At 42.0% G+C, this 16071-nt stretch overlaps 1 protein-coding gene across 1 annotated transcript; it reads right to left on the reverse strand.

Annotated features, from left to right (window-relative positions):
* Positions 1-597: 597 nt before the first annotated feature.
* LOC108675323 (integumentary mucin C.1) lies at positions 598-15504 on the reverse strand. The gene is made up of 14 exons (XM_018163321.2): positions 15423-15504; positions 14968-15134; positions 14125-14259; positions 12228-12804; positions 12056-12166; positions 11565-11668; positions 10225-10347; positions 8303-8343; positions 7809-7867; positions 6988-7154; positions 6080-6214; positions 4061-4867; positions 3210-3344; positions 598-823 (listed from the first exon to the last, which is right to left on the reverse strand). Exons 2-14 carry the CDS (start codon positions 15132-15134, stop codon positions 697-699), a joined length of 2688 nt encoding a protein of 895 aa, XP_018018810.2. The 5' UTR covers positions 15423-15504; the 3' UTR covers positions 598-696.
* Positions 15505-16071: the final 567 nt, after the last annotated feature.

The following is a 16071-nucleotide window of genomic DNA, read 5'->3' on the forward strand; positions in this document are numbered from 1 at the left end:
ATTATAAAATCGAAAATGAGAAAGCAAGATACCAAGTTCTGAATCTCATTTGAATATAACGTGGGTTCTTCAGAATTCGGATCATATTTTGCATTCTGAGCATACGGTGACTGAGATTTTTAGCGCATTTTCTCATTTATGAAAAAAAACGCTTTTGTGCTCGTCATGTCCGTCCGTGACTTCACTCACTGCAGTGAGTACTGATCTAATTTTTTTAGTCTCATTCGTTTTCGTGTTTTCGCTCTCTCTGATTGCCTAAATTACTTTGAAATCAATTAAGAAGGTACAAAACTCATCTCCTATACGCGCTCATAAACACGGGGCAAAGTGTCTAAAATTGATTGGTTCGCAATTGGGTCTCAATATTATTTCTGAAAAATGCAACATTAAAAACAAATTTTGCTCAACGAAAGATTTTTCAGTGTCGTGAGTGTCATTTGTCAGTGTCAGTATTTATCATTTTAAAAAGTAGTGAGACAAAATAAAATTGTCGATTTTCGTATGGCCGCTAGTTCGACGTGTTGAGCTTTCCTTACTTTTAATTTCCATTAACCCTATAAATAACGTGTATTCACTTAGGAAAAACATAAACACGGAGTAGATGCAACAGTTTACGAAAACTAAAAAGCCATTTTCATCTTCCAAAGGACAAAAGCAAATCAATCTTGCTCTTGATGCGTAGATGTAGCCAAGAGTCTACTTGGCGTGGCACCAGATGTAGCAGCGGAAGCCGGTGTTCGTAATGGCGGAGTTGGAGAAGAAGGTGAACCTGGCCCATCCGGTGGACGTCTTGGTGCCGTCAGGAGTGTTGGTGCCACATTTTCTGTTGAACACAGCGAGGGAAAGTCAAATTCCATTGTGTCACAATATATAGATACGGACCTCATTAAAATATAAAACACGCACAGACTCCGCTACTTTGCTAAAACTAATTTCTACAGAATTTTGTATTTTGCAGCCGGAATTTACAGGTCGCAGCACAAGAGTTTACAATTCAATGAAGGCGATGATTTTTAAGGTTAGGAGTGAAGACTGAAGAGCGGGTAGCGGGAGATCGATCGAGTCATGTACATTTTATTTACTTCCATGTTGTTCCCGACGGGTCATACAACGATTACCCGTAACAATCTAAAGATAATAAATGATCTAGGACAAGAACCTATGAGCTTTTAACAACCGTACCACGCTAGCCGCGATCTTGACAAATTAAACGCTTGAGTGCGTGATTCGAGCTGCGCGGATAAATTATCAGTTTTGACCTCTAATTCATTTCTTCTTGGATTCACCTCATTGAAATTCCTGGTGCAGTGGCTTGAATATTTTTTTTCTGGAGAACGTCTACGACGAATCGAAACCTATAACATGACAAATGATTCTATACGGTCACCTAAGAATCCCGAGCATTTATTTAGCAACGATGGATGCCTTTATTCATGATGGGTCAATCTGAGGCACATAGTGGAGAGGTGAGGCACTAGTTATAGGGAATGACTAGATAAACCATTAAAGAAGAATAATTCTGAGAACAATTGTAAGAATTGTCGATTAATCATGAAAAATGGAATACAAAAATAATAATACCAATATAACTATACCTTAATATAATTTAATACCTATAAAAATGTTTGTCGGTGGTGCATAGATCAGCTGACGGTAACGGCTAATATCCTATAAATTGAATATGTCAAACGTTGAAATTATTAGTGTTTATTCATTATTGTATCTCATTATTGTATCTCATTCATTATTGTATCATAAGTCATGCATCTTGATGTAACTCACATGTCCGGTGTCAATTCACTTGACCTGATAGAGATTGAGGACGTCAGGACGAGTCAACATCTGATAGACACGTGATAGATCACGCGATCAAGACCTCAGAAGTGGGCGGAAGCGAAGGTTATAAAAGGTCTAGCAACCTTAAGCAAACCCCCCAGTAGCTGATGAGCACTCTGAGATGTAGCGTGTCGGTGGAGTTCTCCGACCTTAATTTACGGTCGATATGCCGTAGCTTATACCTCTGTATCATAACTCTGTATTACCACCCCGTATACAAGATACGTTATTTGGACTTATGTGTCTTACTTACCCTCACTACCTTAGTCAACGAAACCCGATCCTCAGGTAGAGCTTAATATAAAGAGCTCAATATCATAGTTTGTAGTTAATTTACAACCTGTGACAGTGGCACACCCGAACAGTGTCCCTCATACCTGTGATAGTGGCGCCCGAACAGGGACACTGTTCGAGTGCGCCACTGTCACAGGTTGTAAATTACCTACAAACTATGATATTGAGCTCTTTATATTAAGCTATACCTGAGGATCGGGTTTCGCTGACTAAGATAGTGAGGGTAAATAAGACTCATAAGTCCAGATAACGTATCTTGTATACGGGGTGGTAATACAGAGTTATAGGTGCTTATACACGTGGCTATTAGTTGCGTATATTGGTTACGTCTACCAGGCCAGGCTACAAAAATTTGTGATGCTTGACGTGTTCAGAGGCAGCTAGCTGGTTCATTGCAGGCAAGGCAACTAGAGTTGTTTTGAAGCAGTCTATTCACTATTGCGCTCAGTAGCCGCCCGGCCGTCATACAGAGCACAGGTGCGTCGCTCTCTCTCTCGCCCACTATAGCGCGCACTGCTTTCTTGCTCTCGCATGCCTCCACCGTGCACACCCTTACTCGACAACTCCCAACGTCGCACTGACGCGGGCGCAGTGTACCGAAAACGCTATACTCGTGTATAGGCTCTCAGCCTGCAAAGCTGTAGTATACGCAACCAATATACGCAGCTAATAGCCCTCTGTATAAGCACCTTAAGATACAGAGGTATAAGCTACGGCATCGACCGTAAGGTCGGAGATCTCTACCGACACGCTACATCGCGGAGTGCTCATCAGCTACTGGGGGGTTTGCTTAAGGTTGCTAGACCTTTTATAAGCTTCGCTTCCGCCCACTACTGAGGTCTTGATCGCGTGATCTATCACGTGTCTATCAGATGTTGACTCGTCCTCAATCTCTATCAGGTCAAGTGAATTGACACCGGACACACACCTCTCTGCGCAGTCACTAGTTGACGATGAGTCAGTCGTTGAATTTTTCTGAAATGAAATAAATTTCTGAGCTGAGTCCTAGCAAGAGAAAACGGTTCGAAATTCAGAAATTTTTTTATAGCTCTGTGTTTTGTAAATATGTTGTAACTCACACGTCTCTCTGCCCTCGCGAGGTGACGATGAGCCTGTCGTTGGCGCAGTTCGGGGAGTTCTCGAGGGCGAACTTCGGGCAGATGACGTCCAGGTAGTTGTCTGCCTCAACGGGGCACGAAAACTCCCACTGACACCTGAAGAACAAAATATTTTGTGTCTACGCTTCTAATTTTGTAATCAGTGCGTGTGAGTTTTAATGCGTTGAATCTGAGAGATTGGTTTTACGGAGAGCTGCTGGGAAATTCTTTTAGGTCTAATAAGAGTGGCTATGTAGGTAGATAGTTTGAAACTGTTGTACTCATTGTAAAATGTTATACTTGAATTTGCACGCAGGTGGAGAGATAAATAGCTCACTATTCTTTGAAAACTCTTCAAATATTTAGACCGCTGACAAACTGAAGCTTCAAAATCCCCTAACCAAATTCCAAATCCCCCTCCGTAACCCCATACACCTATAATAAACAAATTTATGTGCTTTGCGCCTATACTCGTCTCCTATACATATTCTCGTATTTTTTAATTTTTTCCTTACTTTTGGCCACTGTGTGCCACTTTTCGACCACTGTGTGCCATTCTATGCCACTTTTTTTTTATAATTTTTTGCGGCAACGCACCACAATAACATAACCCAATGATCGCCTCGTAGTTGTGCGATACGTCAGAATAAAATTTCATCAAGAATATGTTCAAATTACTGTAGTTGACGCAGCCGTGGTTAAAGTGAACTTTAAAGTGTCAAACAAAATCCGTATTTTATGGTTATTTTAACTGAAATATGTCACTAAAATAAGTGACAGTCCCAAAATAATGCTGACTTGGCCCAGGAATTGTTATGAAATATGATCTTTACCTTTCGTCGGTGACGTAGTTTTGTGGGAATTTCGTGGACTGGATGACGACGCGCTGGCCGGGCTGAAGCGTATAATTCCCACAAGGCTTCAAATCGAACGTAACTGGAGCCCTGGTGGTGGTAGAGGCAGTTGTGGTTGTCGCTGCAGCGGTAGTCGTGTCTGCAGCTGTGGTCGTGGCAGCAGCTGTGGTCGTGTCAGCAGCTGTGGTCGTAGCAGCAGCTGTGGTCGTAGCAGCAGCTGTGGTCGTGTCAGCAGCTGTGGTCGTTGCAGCAGTTGTGGTCGTGTCAGCAGCTGTGGTCGTGTCAGCAGCTGTGGTCGTTGCAGCAGCTGTGGTCGTAGCAGCAGCTGTGGTCGTGTCAGCAGCCGTAGTGGTGGGTGCAGGGGTAGTGGTGAGAGATGCTGTGGTTGTAGTGGGCGTTGTGGTTGTAGTGGGTGTTGTGGTTGTAGTGGGCGTTGTGGTTGTAGTGGGCGTTGTGGTTGTAGTGGGCGTTGTGGTTGTGGTGGGCGTTGTGGTTGTAGTGGGCGTTATGGTTGTAGTGGGAGTTGTGGTTGTGGTGGGCGTTGTGGTGGTAGTGGGCTTTGTGGTTGTAGTGGGCGTTGTGGTTGTAGTGGGCGTCGTGGTTGTTTTTGGTGTTGTGGTTGTAACCTTAGTTGTGCTTACAGTGGTCGTAGGCGTGGTAGGCTGAGCGCGGCACCAGACGTAGCAGCGGAAGCCCTGGGCGACGGTCGCGGAGTTCGAGAAGAATGTGAGGCGCGCCCAGCCTGTGGAGGTGATGGTCCCGTCGGGAGAGTTGGTACCGCATTTCCTGTAATTAACAATTGTTAATTGTTGATACATTTCCCTATTTAACCTTGTTAGAATATTGTCTACGGTATCCGTGCATAAGTTCAGCATGACATAACACTGGCATGATTCAGAGCAGGGTCGGCACAGGTTGATGCGGCTAAACATGACATTGCAAGTGGGCTCAAATATTGGAGACGTCAGTTTTTCAGACATCTCAGCGGTCAAATTACAGCCTTTTCTTTTTTTATATTTCATTTCAACTTGATGCCTACTATGTTTGCATTCAGAAAAATAGGCAAGATTTTTTTCCAATTAGTAATGCACTGCTGGCGCTTGTGTGGGTTATCCCGACTACGCCCGCTTTCTGTTTGTGCTATGGGTAAGAAAGTGTGTCACTATTTGGACAGAATGGCCCTCCATTGTATGGCCCCGGCAAAAAAGCTAACTAACTAAATAAATTAAAAAAATTAAAGAATTGAGCGAATTGGATCGTTCCCTTGAAATTTGATTTGAATGAATTGTAGAACTTTTGCATTCTCCCCTACTTTCAAAATTTACTGTTTATCCAGAAGTCGCATCAGTGTTCTGGAGGTACAGCCATGGACCACAAATTTAACTCTTAAATAAGCCCCAGCCCTTCAGTGCAATAACTTTACTCAGCCATAAAGATAAAAGTGACAGACTACGCTGGAAGAACGTCATCCAGACCAGCGACACCCTTCGTAAAAAGTATAGCGCCGTAGATCTGCTGCCAATACTTCATTAGGCATGCTCGTTCACGACCAGGTACTTCCGCATTCGGCCTCACCTACTTCGGCCGAACCTCTTCTGGCCTAATCTATTCACGTTAATTGCGGCCTAACCTATTCCTCTATAACTTCCTGCAGCTAATAAGGTTAGGTTGGGTCAACTCAGGTTTGTTTTGTGTGGCCAAATGTTGCGGCGTCTGCAGGTTAGGTCAGAATATAGGTTAGGCCGGAGTATGTTGGCCTGATGCAGTATGACCAATTGACCATGCTTAGCTCGGGCATGCTGAAGCGGTGGCTGTGGATATATGGCGCTATGCCTATGAGCAACTGACTTCATAGGCTGCTATATCCTTATAGCTAACTTACCCATGGAAAGTAATATGAGATAAGTGTGAAGTCGGGTCTAGTTGATCACCCCCGGCATGCGCCCCAGCGTGCCAAGTCTGTTAAGGTTGAATTTCCAGTGATTTCTTGTAACTCACGTGGCTGAAGTGCCTCGTGAAGTCACGGTGAGGCGGTCATTAACGCAATCGGCGGATTGTTGCAGAGCAAATGTTGGGCAGATGAACTCCAGATAATGCTGGTTTTCGACTGGGCACAAAAATTCCCACTGGCACCTGAAACAAAACTTGAATACTAATTTGCACCAAATGTTTGTGTCTATCTATCGTCACTGAGATAAAATTGCGAAATTCCATAACTGAGACGACAAATATCGTTCATTGTTAAGTTAGTTATCTACTACTGATGTTGCTGTTGGTGTTTTTATTGCCGAATAATTGTGCAAACCTGCTCATTGTGAGGCGTTTCTGTTATTTAGTACGCCTGAAGATTAACTAAATAGGATTGTAACCTAGAACGACTCGCTTACTCTAATGTCTAATCCGTAGTAAGTTTATATTTTTTACTGGAAGAAACTTTTAATTACCGAAGTCTTTTCTAGAGCAATTGCTAGTTAGGCACAAGCATGATCTACTTGAAAGATAAACAAAGCTTTATGCTTATTCAGATTATCGAATCTGATCCGCACTTGATGTCAGAAAATATTCCGAAGGTTATTAATAACTGATGAGCAATTGAACAAGTCGGTGGAAGCAACAATCAGTTAAGAGAAACCTCCAGAGTACCAAACTAATCGCAGGTTGGTTGCTACACGTGTAGCATGTTTTAGATAGACCGACCAGGGTACGTTAATTCGTTATACGTGCTTCGGGAGGAAAAGTCTGGAATCTGTGCCAATAGTTTGTGAAATACAGCTGTAAAAGGAGGTCGATTATTCGACGGCAAGCTTCTTTTTATCATAGAGATTGATGCTGGAAAAGTTACTCGCTTATAAATTTTTAGTTCTATTAGCTATAAAATAAGTTTTTTTTGTCTTGCAGCAAGCCACCTGTAATCGATAGGATAGTTGCTGGGGAAGTTTGGGGACTGGATGACGAGACGCGTTCCCTCCGTCATGGTGTGCGTTCCGCAGCCTGTGATGTCGACGCGAGACTCAAACGAGGCGCTGAGGGTTGAGGCCGCGAGACGTAAAAATAAGATTCCCGAGGCAATCATCTGAAACAAACAATAATTTATGCTCTTAGTTAGGTATGCAAACCCTTCAGATGATTCGACGATGATTCGACGTTGATCCAACATTACATAAACTGAATCAACTCGGGAGGTCAGTGAATTTTGTAACAGTAAAGTTAATATAAAAATCAACGGGGTTTTAAAAGCCTCAGATACTAGCTGAGAAATATTGATTTGCGTGTGGAGCATATTGTGTTATTTTTTAATAGAAATATTGTAAAATTTCAAAAATATTTAAATATTCTATTTTAATAATGATGAATGACCGAACTATTTAGAGCTTTTGCATATGACGCGTCCAGCACCTTGTGATGCAAACCTTCTAATAACCGTCATCGCTAGGCATCCCAGCTAGACATGGCGCTTGCTTCACAAAGAACGAAGCATGAAGTTTTTTATTGATCTTAATTAGTATTTAGTAAATTTTCCAGAAGCGTAAATTCTAAAATTTTTAAGCTAATCGCACAATCTATCTCAAATACCGCAACAATTTTATTTGAAATCAATAAATAAACTTGAAGCTACGAACGCCAACAAAAATTTATACATACTATTCCTATGATATGACATTATTCATAACTTACAGTGAACCGATACAACGTTCTGGCAAGGGAACGTTTGCTGAATGTAACTCACCGTGAGCATCGCATCAGTCAGGACTGGAACAAGCGAGTGATGTGAAGGCGCGGGGGTGACTGCTTATATATTACATTGTGCACAGTTCATGGAAGCACAAGCTGGCACATTAATTATACCTTTATTGCAATGCGTGACTCGGCATCTCTCGACGTTCCTGCCATCAATGCTTCATCAAGATAACTATAGCTTGCATTCATAGCCTTTGCATCGTATCCCTTTTAACACTTGGCCTTTTAACACTTGGCTCTTAATCTCACGTATGCAGAATTAGGAGGCAAATGAAACACCGAGATATGAGCACCAATGCTCTTCACATATCATCTGCTGTGAGCTCCAGAGCTATCTACTATTTCTTTGATTTAAACTTTGGTTCGAATTCACCAGCAGAATTGTAGTCTGAATTGTAAATTTAAATTAAAATTCAATTGAATTTTTTATAATTAAAATTGAACCTTGAGATCGTCAGAACTGAAGTCGGTGAAATTATTCACGTTTCTCAGCCAAGTTTGGTTGGAATATGAGTTTGATGCCACTGAACATGAATCTAGCTTAGTCCGCACGTGAGTTTCATGCCACTGTATTTGAATAAAGTTTAGTTTGCGCGCCAGTTTCATGCAACTGTTTCCCAATAAAGTTAACTTAACACGCGAGTTTCATTCCACTGTATACGTATGAATAAAGTTTACGTTAACACGCCAGTTTCACGCCAGTTAGCATGAGAGGACTGATACGAAGCGATGAAAATGCATGGATTAGAAGCCAACTCAGGCTTCAAACCAAATCATAATTTCCCAGATTTATCATCATTGCGGTAATATTATTACTGAATTTTAGATGACCAATTCACTATCTCTGAATTTTCCGTTGCATGAAGGTATGAAAACTAAGGTAATACGGTATAAATTGAAATTATTGTTTGTTGAGTCTATCATATCATATTGGTAATTGCTAACCAGCATACACGGGACCATCACAACCGCACCCATCCCTCTAAAAAATACACACATACAACAAACATATACAAACCGTACAACTAAAACAACAAGAAATAATATCATAAACAACATATACCAAATTCATCAATCAATTTAGCGCAATCTTTTCTCTCCAAACACATCATCACCAATTCACTCACTTCAAACAACCCCACCATACACTCTCCATCATTCACATAATACAATATATTCTTACACTACCATGTCTTATCACTTATCAAAATAATCAATCTAAAATAGCCATCACAACAATCGCAACACTCCAATCTTCATCATTCATCAGTCACGCCAATATATCTCAAAAACAATGGCTCGCGTTTTCCCAATACTAAACTCTAAAATAGCCCTCGGTAGTCCAACAAAATATCGCCCACAAAAAACCATATTCCAACACCCACAGGCATAATTTAAATCTATCCAATTGCAACATCACGCACATTATCAGTAATCATCAGTTCACTCTCCAACTGTCGCATTTTAACTCAAACACAACTCCAAAAACGTATAACAATATAGCCTTTTTAAATAGTTTAAAACCGTCCCTAATATCTCTCATTATCACCTTGGCCATCTTTGCCTAAACTTGCCTAGCTTACCCTAAACTACCTTATCCTATATAACCTTAATTATTCATACATAACCTTTACAACCTAACCTAACCTATCCTAACCTAACCTAACCTAACCTAATCTTGCCTAGAACCAAACTTACTACTAATCTAATCCCTGTCTCTTATACACATCTAGATGTGTATAAGAGACCGGGTCAGGATGTTCCGGAAACATGCCCCACCTTAAGAGAAGAAAAGGAGCCAAGATTGAAGCGCGTGCGAGGTCTGGTTGATTTTTAGCGAATTTTTTAAAAAATTCCCACTCTTTGGGGATTGGTGTCTTCCCCATGGGGAATTTCGGGAATCCGACTCCTGATTCGTAAATAGGAAATCGAGCTCTATTATGAGCCAAAATTTCAGCTTCCTGGCAGGCCTGGAACATAGAGAATGGCGCCAAAAGTACAAATTTCGTGAGAGGTACTAAAAGGGTGTTCAGACCTCGTCCTCGTCAATATACGATTTCTGCCGAGGTGCGGGATTTTGTTTTAGTGATTTCTTTCGAAACTTTTTTTCGAGTCCCACGCGTGTAATAAAACTAATAGATCAGCATTTTCAGAAATTCAAGCAACTCTAATTCCGAATACAATGTTCAAAGAATTTTTACGGTAGTTAGCCGTGTATGTTTTCCAATTATTCCTTTCTTATATTTTTTCATTTATTTTCAGTTCCATCATGCGCGGATAAGGAAAAACAACATAGGCTGCAATCATGTTAAAGAAATTTTGTCAACAAATCTTCTATTTAGCCAGATGATTATGGATTTTAGGCTACATGTAGACTGTAGAGCTATTGTTCGATGGCGGTTTACTTGGCGCGGCACCAGATGTAGCAGCGGAAGCCGGTGTCCGTAACGGCACCGTTGGAGAAGTAGGTGAACCTGGCCCATCCGGTGGATGTCTGGGTGCCGTCAGGAGAGTCGGTGCCGCATTTCCTGCAAGAAATGAAGTTATGAGGCGCTACCACGCCTCGGACGGGAAATATTTTCTACGGGTTCTATCATCAGAGTTAGACTTGAAACGATCAAGTATGATTAATTGATAGTTCTTAAAATGTTCTGTGTTACTATCTATACAGGCACAAATGAACCTGTCGGGCACTTACCTACCTGATCGAGGTCGGGTTCATAGTCACGTTCCAGCCATGCGAAAATGACTTGTATGAGTGGTATAAGGTTTAATAAAATACTTAAAATTAAAAAAAACACGTTTTTTTGGGGACTAAGAAGTAGAAAATAAATTATGGCTCGCCCCAAAAAACGTGAGTCGGGCTGTACGTTCACCATCAAATTTCCAAAATTCGTGTGTTGTGTGCTTTTTGCTTTAATCATAAATCTGCCCGACACACGTTTTTAGTTCCCAACCCCTGCCTGTGAGTTCCTTTAGAGTTTATAACTACTGCACATAGGTCAGCCATCCTACATAATATTCATTTTATTTCAGTTGGCCACGCAAATGCACGAAAGAAAATTCTTTTCGAAGTTCTGTAGAAAATTGTATTCGAGGGGATACATTGTTGTTCCTGTATTTATCTGGGTGCGTGGCTGTAATAAAGTAAGGTTCGGTAATGAAAGACATTAAAATACGATAAAAGAAGCAATGAATGAACGGCGCTAAGTGATAGTAATATTAGTTAGGCAAGCGGGTCCTGAAATGGTCTTGTATTCAAGCCAGGCTTTGCTCGCCATCACTACAGCGGCGCACCGCGTCACCGCGGCAGCAGCGTCCACAATTTCTCGGTCGACATTTCATTGAATAAATACGCCCGGAAACGTGCAACAAATTATTGATTATTGTATTGTCATCGGGAGCTGAACTGCCCTAAAAATTTCAGAGCGCTAGCTAGCGGGAAAGTTGGTGAAATATCGATTGCAAGATTTGATCATCACAAACAGACAGACAGACAGACGGACACGAAAGCGAGCTAAGAAAAACGTGGTAAAAAACAATCTTTCACTATACCCGCCAATTAAGAACACATATGATAGCTCATGCTTTCAATTACTTGTTGATGCATCCCTTATTAATGCATTTTTTAAATACTTTCTATGAAAAATCCTTTTTAGTAATCTATTTCCAATTTGTCATTCAATGGCCCAGAATAAAGTTTTAACACAATACCATCACTAACAAAAGAGATCAAGTAACTTACACGTCCGATGTGCCGCGTGAGGTGACGGTGAGCCTGTCGTTGGCGCAGTTCGCAGAGTTCTCGAGGTTGAACTTCGGGCAGATGACGTCCAGGTAGTTTTCTGCCTCAACGGGGCACGAGAACTCCCATTGACACCTGAAGAACAGAACTTGTGCAAATCTAGTGTAAACTTGTATATCTAGTGTCGAACTATCTAATTTAGTGCTCAGTGAATGTGTTCATTCCAAGCCTCATGGGCTCAATGCAGGTGTAAAGGTTTTTATTCATTATGTAAATGCATTAGTGACAATGTGCGAAAAGACATTTTTAATCTACTATAATAATGTTTGAATGATTCTATTGGATATTAAACACAACAATTTTTTTGATGGCCCAAAGCAAACTATCATATAAACGCACATATGCCTGTTAGAAGCAATTTTTTGGATACAAAATCATTCCCGTATTTGCTAATTTTTGAAAGGCGAAGCCAAAGAATGAATTTTTCAAACTTCGTCATCGAAGGCCATTGATTGATTAAAGTAAAGAAGTATCTTTCCAGAAATGACTTCAGACTGACTCTGGAGAATAAGTCTTTCTATTCTACCTTTCGTATGGTAGAACTGATGGGTTTTACCTTTCGTCGGTGACGTAGTTCTGGGGAAAGTTCGTGGACTCGATAACGACGCGCTGGCCGGGCTGAAGCGTGTAGGTTCCGCAAGGCTTCAAATCGAAAGTAGCTGGGGCCCTGGTAGTGGTAGCAGCAGCTGTGGTTGTGGAAGCAGCGGTGGTTGTAGCAGCAGCTGTGGTTGTGGCAGCAGCGGTGGTGGTAGAAGCTGCTGTGGTCGTAGCAGCAGCTGTGGTGGTTGCTGCAACCGTTGTGGTAGCGGCAACTGTGGTTGTTGGAGCAGCGGTGGTTGTGGGAGCAGCGGTGGTTGTTGGAGCAGCGGTGGTGGTGGGAGCAGCGGTGGTGGTGGGAGCAGCGGTAGGTGCAGCTGTGGTTGTGGGAGCAGCTGTGGTGGCGGGAGCAGCTGTGGTGGTGGGAGCAGCTGTGGTAGGAGTAGTAGAAACAGTCGGGGTCGTCGCTGTCGTGGCAGTTGTAGTAGTTGAGGTTACTGTGGTAGGAGCAGTAGTTGGCTGAGCGCGGCAATAGACGTAGCAGCGGAAGCCCTGGGCGACGGTCGCGGAGTTCGAGAAGAAGGTGAGGCGCGCCCAGCCTGTGGAGGTGATGGTCCCGTCGGGAGAGTTGGTGCCGCATTTCCTGGGATAAATGGCAAGACAATTGATTAGTGCATTTTCATAAAATATAGTTTCATTCAATATCTTCCGTTGTTGGCATATTGGAAGTGTCATTCGAAAGGATTGAACGGGAACGCAGACATTTGCTAAAAATTGTATTTTTAAAAAAGTCTTTTAGCCAACGCTTAGCATAAACATGTACAGCAACACTTAGCTTCAGACGTCGTAGACCACGACAGAAACACCACAAGCCATACAAGTTCAGCAAAGGCTTAAAGCCATCGTGCCTTATGTTTGCAGCCACTTCTCGAGTCCTTATGACCTTATGATGAGTTTAGGACTTCGTAGTCTACGGTCACGCTGATGCACCGCCTTCGTCGTCCTCCGTCTCCAAGTCGTCGATAGGCAGGTCACCCTGCCCTCGGATCCGGATAAAACGTTGAACGTGTTCCGTCTATTTGCCCTCCATTGGGCCCGCTGATGACAGGTGCTGTTGCTCGTCACTTGCTGAGGGTAGTTTCCCATAACTGGACAATCTTGATCTTTCTCAACCACTTGCTCAATCGTCTCTTGAATGTCGCAAGGGTAAACTCCCCTCCTTACAGCACCTTTGGCAAGGCATTAAACGGTCTCGATCCGGCTACGGACGGTGATCCCTCCCGAAGAATCTGTACTCTGGCCGCGGCACGGTTATTCAATGGAGGGATCCTGCACAGTCTCCCCTCTTTTCGCTGTAATATGTTATTATTTGTAGGTCTCACTTTCAAAGTTGGGGTCAGTCCGGTTATCATCTTCCAAGTTTGCCTCGGTTATCATCTTCCAAATGATATGTACCTCTCTCTTCTCTCCAGTGAGTACAGTCCCAGGTGTTTCAGCCTGTCCCAGTAATTCAGTACCCTCATACCGCTGATCCCAGACGTATCGGTCGTCAGCTGAACTGACTCAAGTTTCCACACTGCGCTCGCCTTGAGCGGCGCCCAAAGCTGACTGCAGTATTCATATTGGGGAGCACGAGGGCTCTGAAGAGTGTAATCATTGGTGCTGCTTCTCTTGTTCGAAATTTCCGCCAGATCCAACCCATCCGTTGTCTGCTTTGCGCGAATTTTTCCTCGATGAGGTCATCGAATGTGGCTTCAGTACTCAACAACACTCCGAGATCTCGAACAAGTTGGGTCAGTCTAACAAAAATGATAGCGTCAAAAATAATTTCAGATTTTTTGTTGAACACTTAGGCAAAAAAGTACAACTCAAAAATTGTATGTATATGGGCTGACGAAGTTCAGTCTTAAAAATGTATATGGGCTGACGAAGTTCAGTCTTAAGCAAACATTTTTTAACTCACGCGGTTGAAGTGCCTCGTGAAGTCACGGTGAGGCGGTCATGAACGCAATCGGCGGATTGTTGCAGAGCAAATGTAGGGCAGTTGAACTCCAAGGAATGTTTGTCTTCGTCTGGACACGAAAGTTCCCACTGGCACCTGAGAATGAGACGAAAAATGGATTACGTGAGGAAACACCACAGATCAGATGCAAGGTTCGATGTGAAAATGAAAAAATTATTTGACGGTAAATTCCTTATCGAAAACGTCGATTGTTGAAGTCGAGTTGAACGCAAATTGACAACGCAAACCATTGAACTTTTAAAGTTCACTTAAACTATGCTAGATCCAGAAGCAGGTATTGAAGAATTTTACGCAGTTACGTAAACAATTGGTAAGTCGATGCCTGTTTCTTCTGAGGAAACTCAAACATTTCTCTCAAACATTTCTATATATAGACATACAGTATAATTGCGAGAATTTACTTTATAACGATGCAACACAATTAAAAGCATTTTTAATCACTCCGGAGAGATGAATATCGGATGTTATTCAGTATTCACTTCTGAAAAAACATATCTACAATTACAGAATAATGAAGAGAATAAATGTGTGTGAAGGACTCATCTCGTTATCTAAGATATTTGTGATGAGTTTAAATCACGAATTTTTCGTTTTTACACTTTTATTGTTTTTTTTGGCAGGTTTTTAGTTTGTTCTCGTTCTAAATACAACGTTATGGCAGTTCACATTCACGTCTACACAGGTTGCGATTCTTATGTGCATGGCTAGATCTAATCTTCGGAATTTCAGCTTTAGAATAAATTTTATCATTGTTAAAAAATTTTGAGTTTGAGCTCAACGCACCTCTGATCGACAGGGTAGTTGCTGGGGAAGTTTGGGGACTGGATGACGACACGTTGTCCCTCCGTCATGGTGTGCTTCCCGCAGGCGAGGGTGTCGAGGCGAGTCTCGAATGAGGCGCCGAGGGCCGAGGCCGCCAGGCCACAAATCAGAACAACCGTTGCAATCATCTATAAAACCCAAGAAGTATTAGTTTGTAGAATTTAAATGCATGTTAAGATATACCACTTATGCCCATTTGCCCATTGTTCGCGAGTAATAGAGATCTCAATATCATTGCTATTTGAACTATGCTTACTCAACTATACTTCAAATTAAAGAATTAAGATATTCAATGGCGATTGCTATAAACAGTCGATAAAGTTTGAAAAAGTTCTTGAAATAATTTATGAGTCTCTATTTATCGTATATCAAGGTAAGCTTATAATTCGGTTGAAAAAATCTAAAGTATGACTTACCTTGATGATTATCGGATCAGCCAGAGAGACTCAGTGCTGTCGATGAGAGGCGTCGACTGGCTTTTATAGTTCACAGCAGGGGACCTAAATACAAAGAATGTAAAGAAGTGACTCTTCCTCCTATAGAAGTGCGTCGAACATCAAGTGTTCGAGTCAATGCTTCATCAGAAGGTCGATTTATAAGCGGTGCTCATGCAAACCACCCCGATTCTAAGGTCGCGGCATGCATAGCGATATAGAAAATATTTGAAGGTAAAGTTTCGTGTTTTCTATTGAGCGTCGGTGAATCGCTCATCATCCTTAAATCATCGCATTTTGTTTTAGGGAGTGTGTGCATCTGCTCTTTGAAGGTTAAATGGGGATGAGGTACACATAAACACGAAATGCACGGTGGCGATCATTCGTCCACAAACTCTGAGGTATAAACCAACGGGTAAATGACGTGGGAACAACGTTTAATTAAGGTTGATTCAACAAAAAATTTTGAAAATTCAACGTTGATTTAACGCCAAATGTATTGTGATAAGATATGAAGAAGCAAACACAATTCAAAATCAATGCAGCTCTCACTTGTTAATCTATTTCACCTTGTTTAATGTTATTCGCTGGGGTTTCAGGGCACCCAACGAATTGCATGGTCAACGTATAA

Source organism: Hyalella azteca, unplaced genomic scaffold, assembly GCF_000764305.2.
Source record: "Hyalella azteca isolate HAZT.00-mixed unplaced genomic scaffold, Hazt_2.0.2 contig8388, whole genome shotgun sequence".
Lineage (NCBI taxonomy): Eukaryota > Metazoa > Arthropoda > Malacostraca > Amphipoda > Hyalellidae > Hyalella > Hyalella azteca.

Bases quoted from the DNA above. Each gene is read 5' to 3' on its own strand.
- LOC108675323 (XM_018163321.2), bottom strand. From the start codon at position 15,134: ATGATTGCAACGGTTGTTCTGATTTGTGGCCTGGCGGCCTCGGCCCTC. The intron at 12,805-14,124 runs GTGAGTTAAAAA...CATTTATCCCAG, and splicing joins TCACGAGGCACTTCAACCGC to GAAATGCGGCACCAACTCTC. The intron at 7,868-8,302 runs GTGAATAATTTC...ATATATAAGCAG, and splicing joins ACCAAACTTGGCTGAGAAAC to TCACCCCCGCGCCTTCACAT.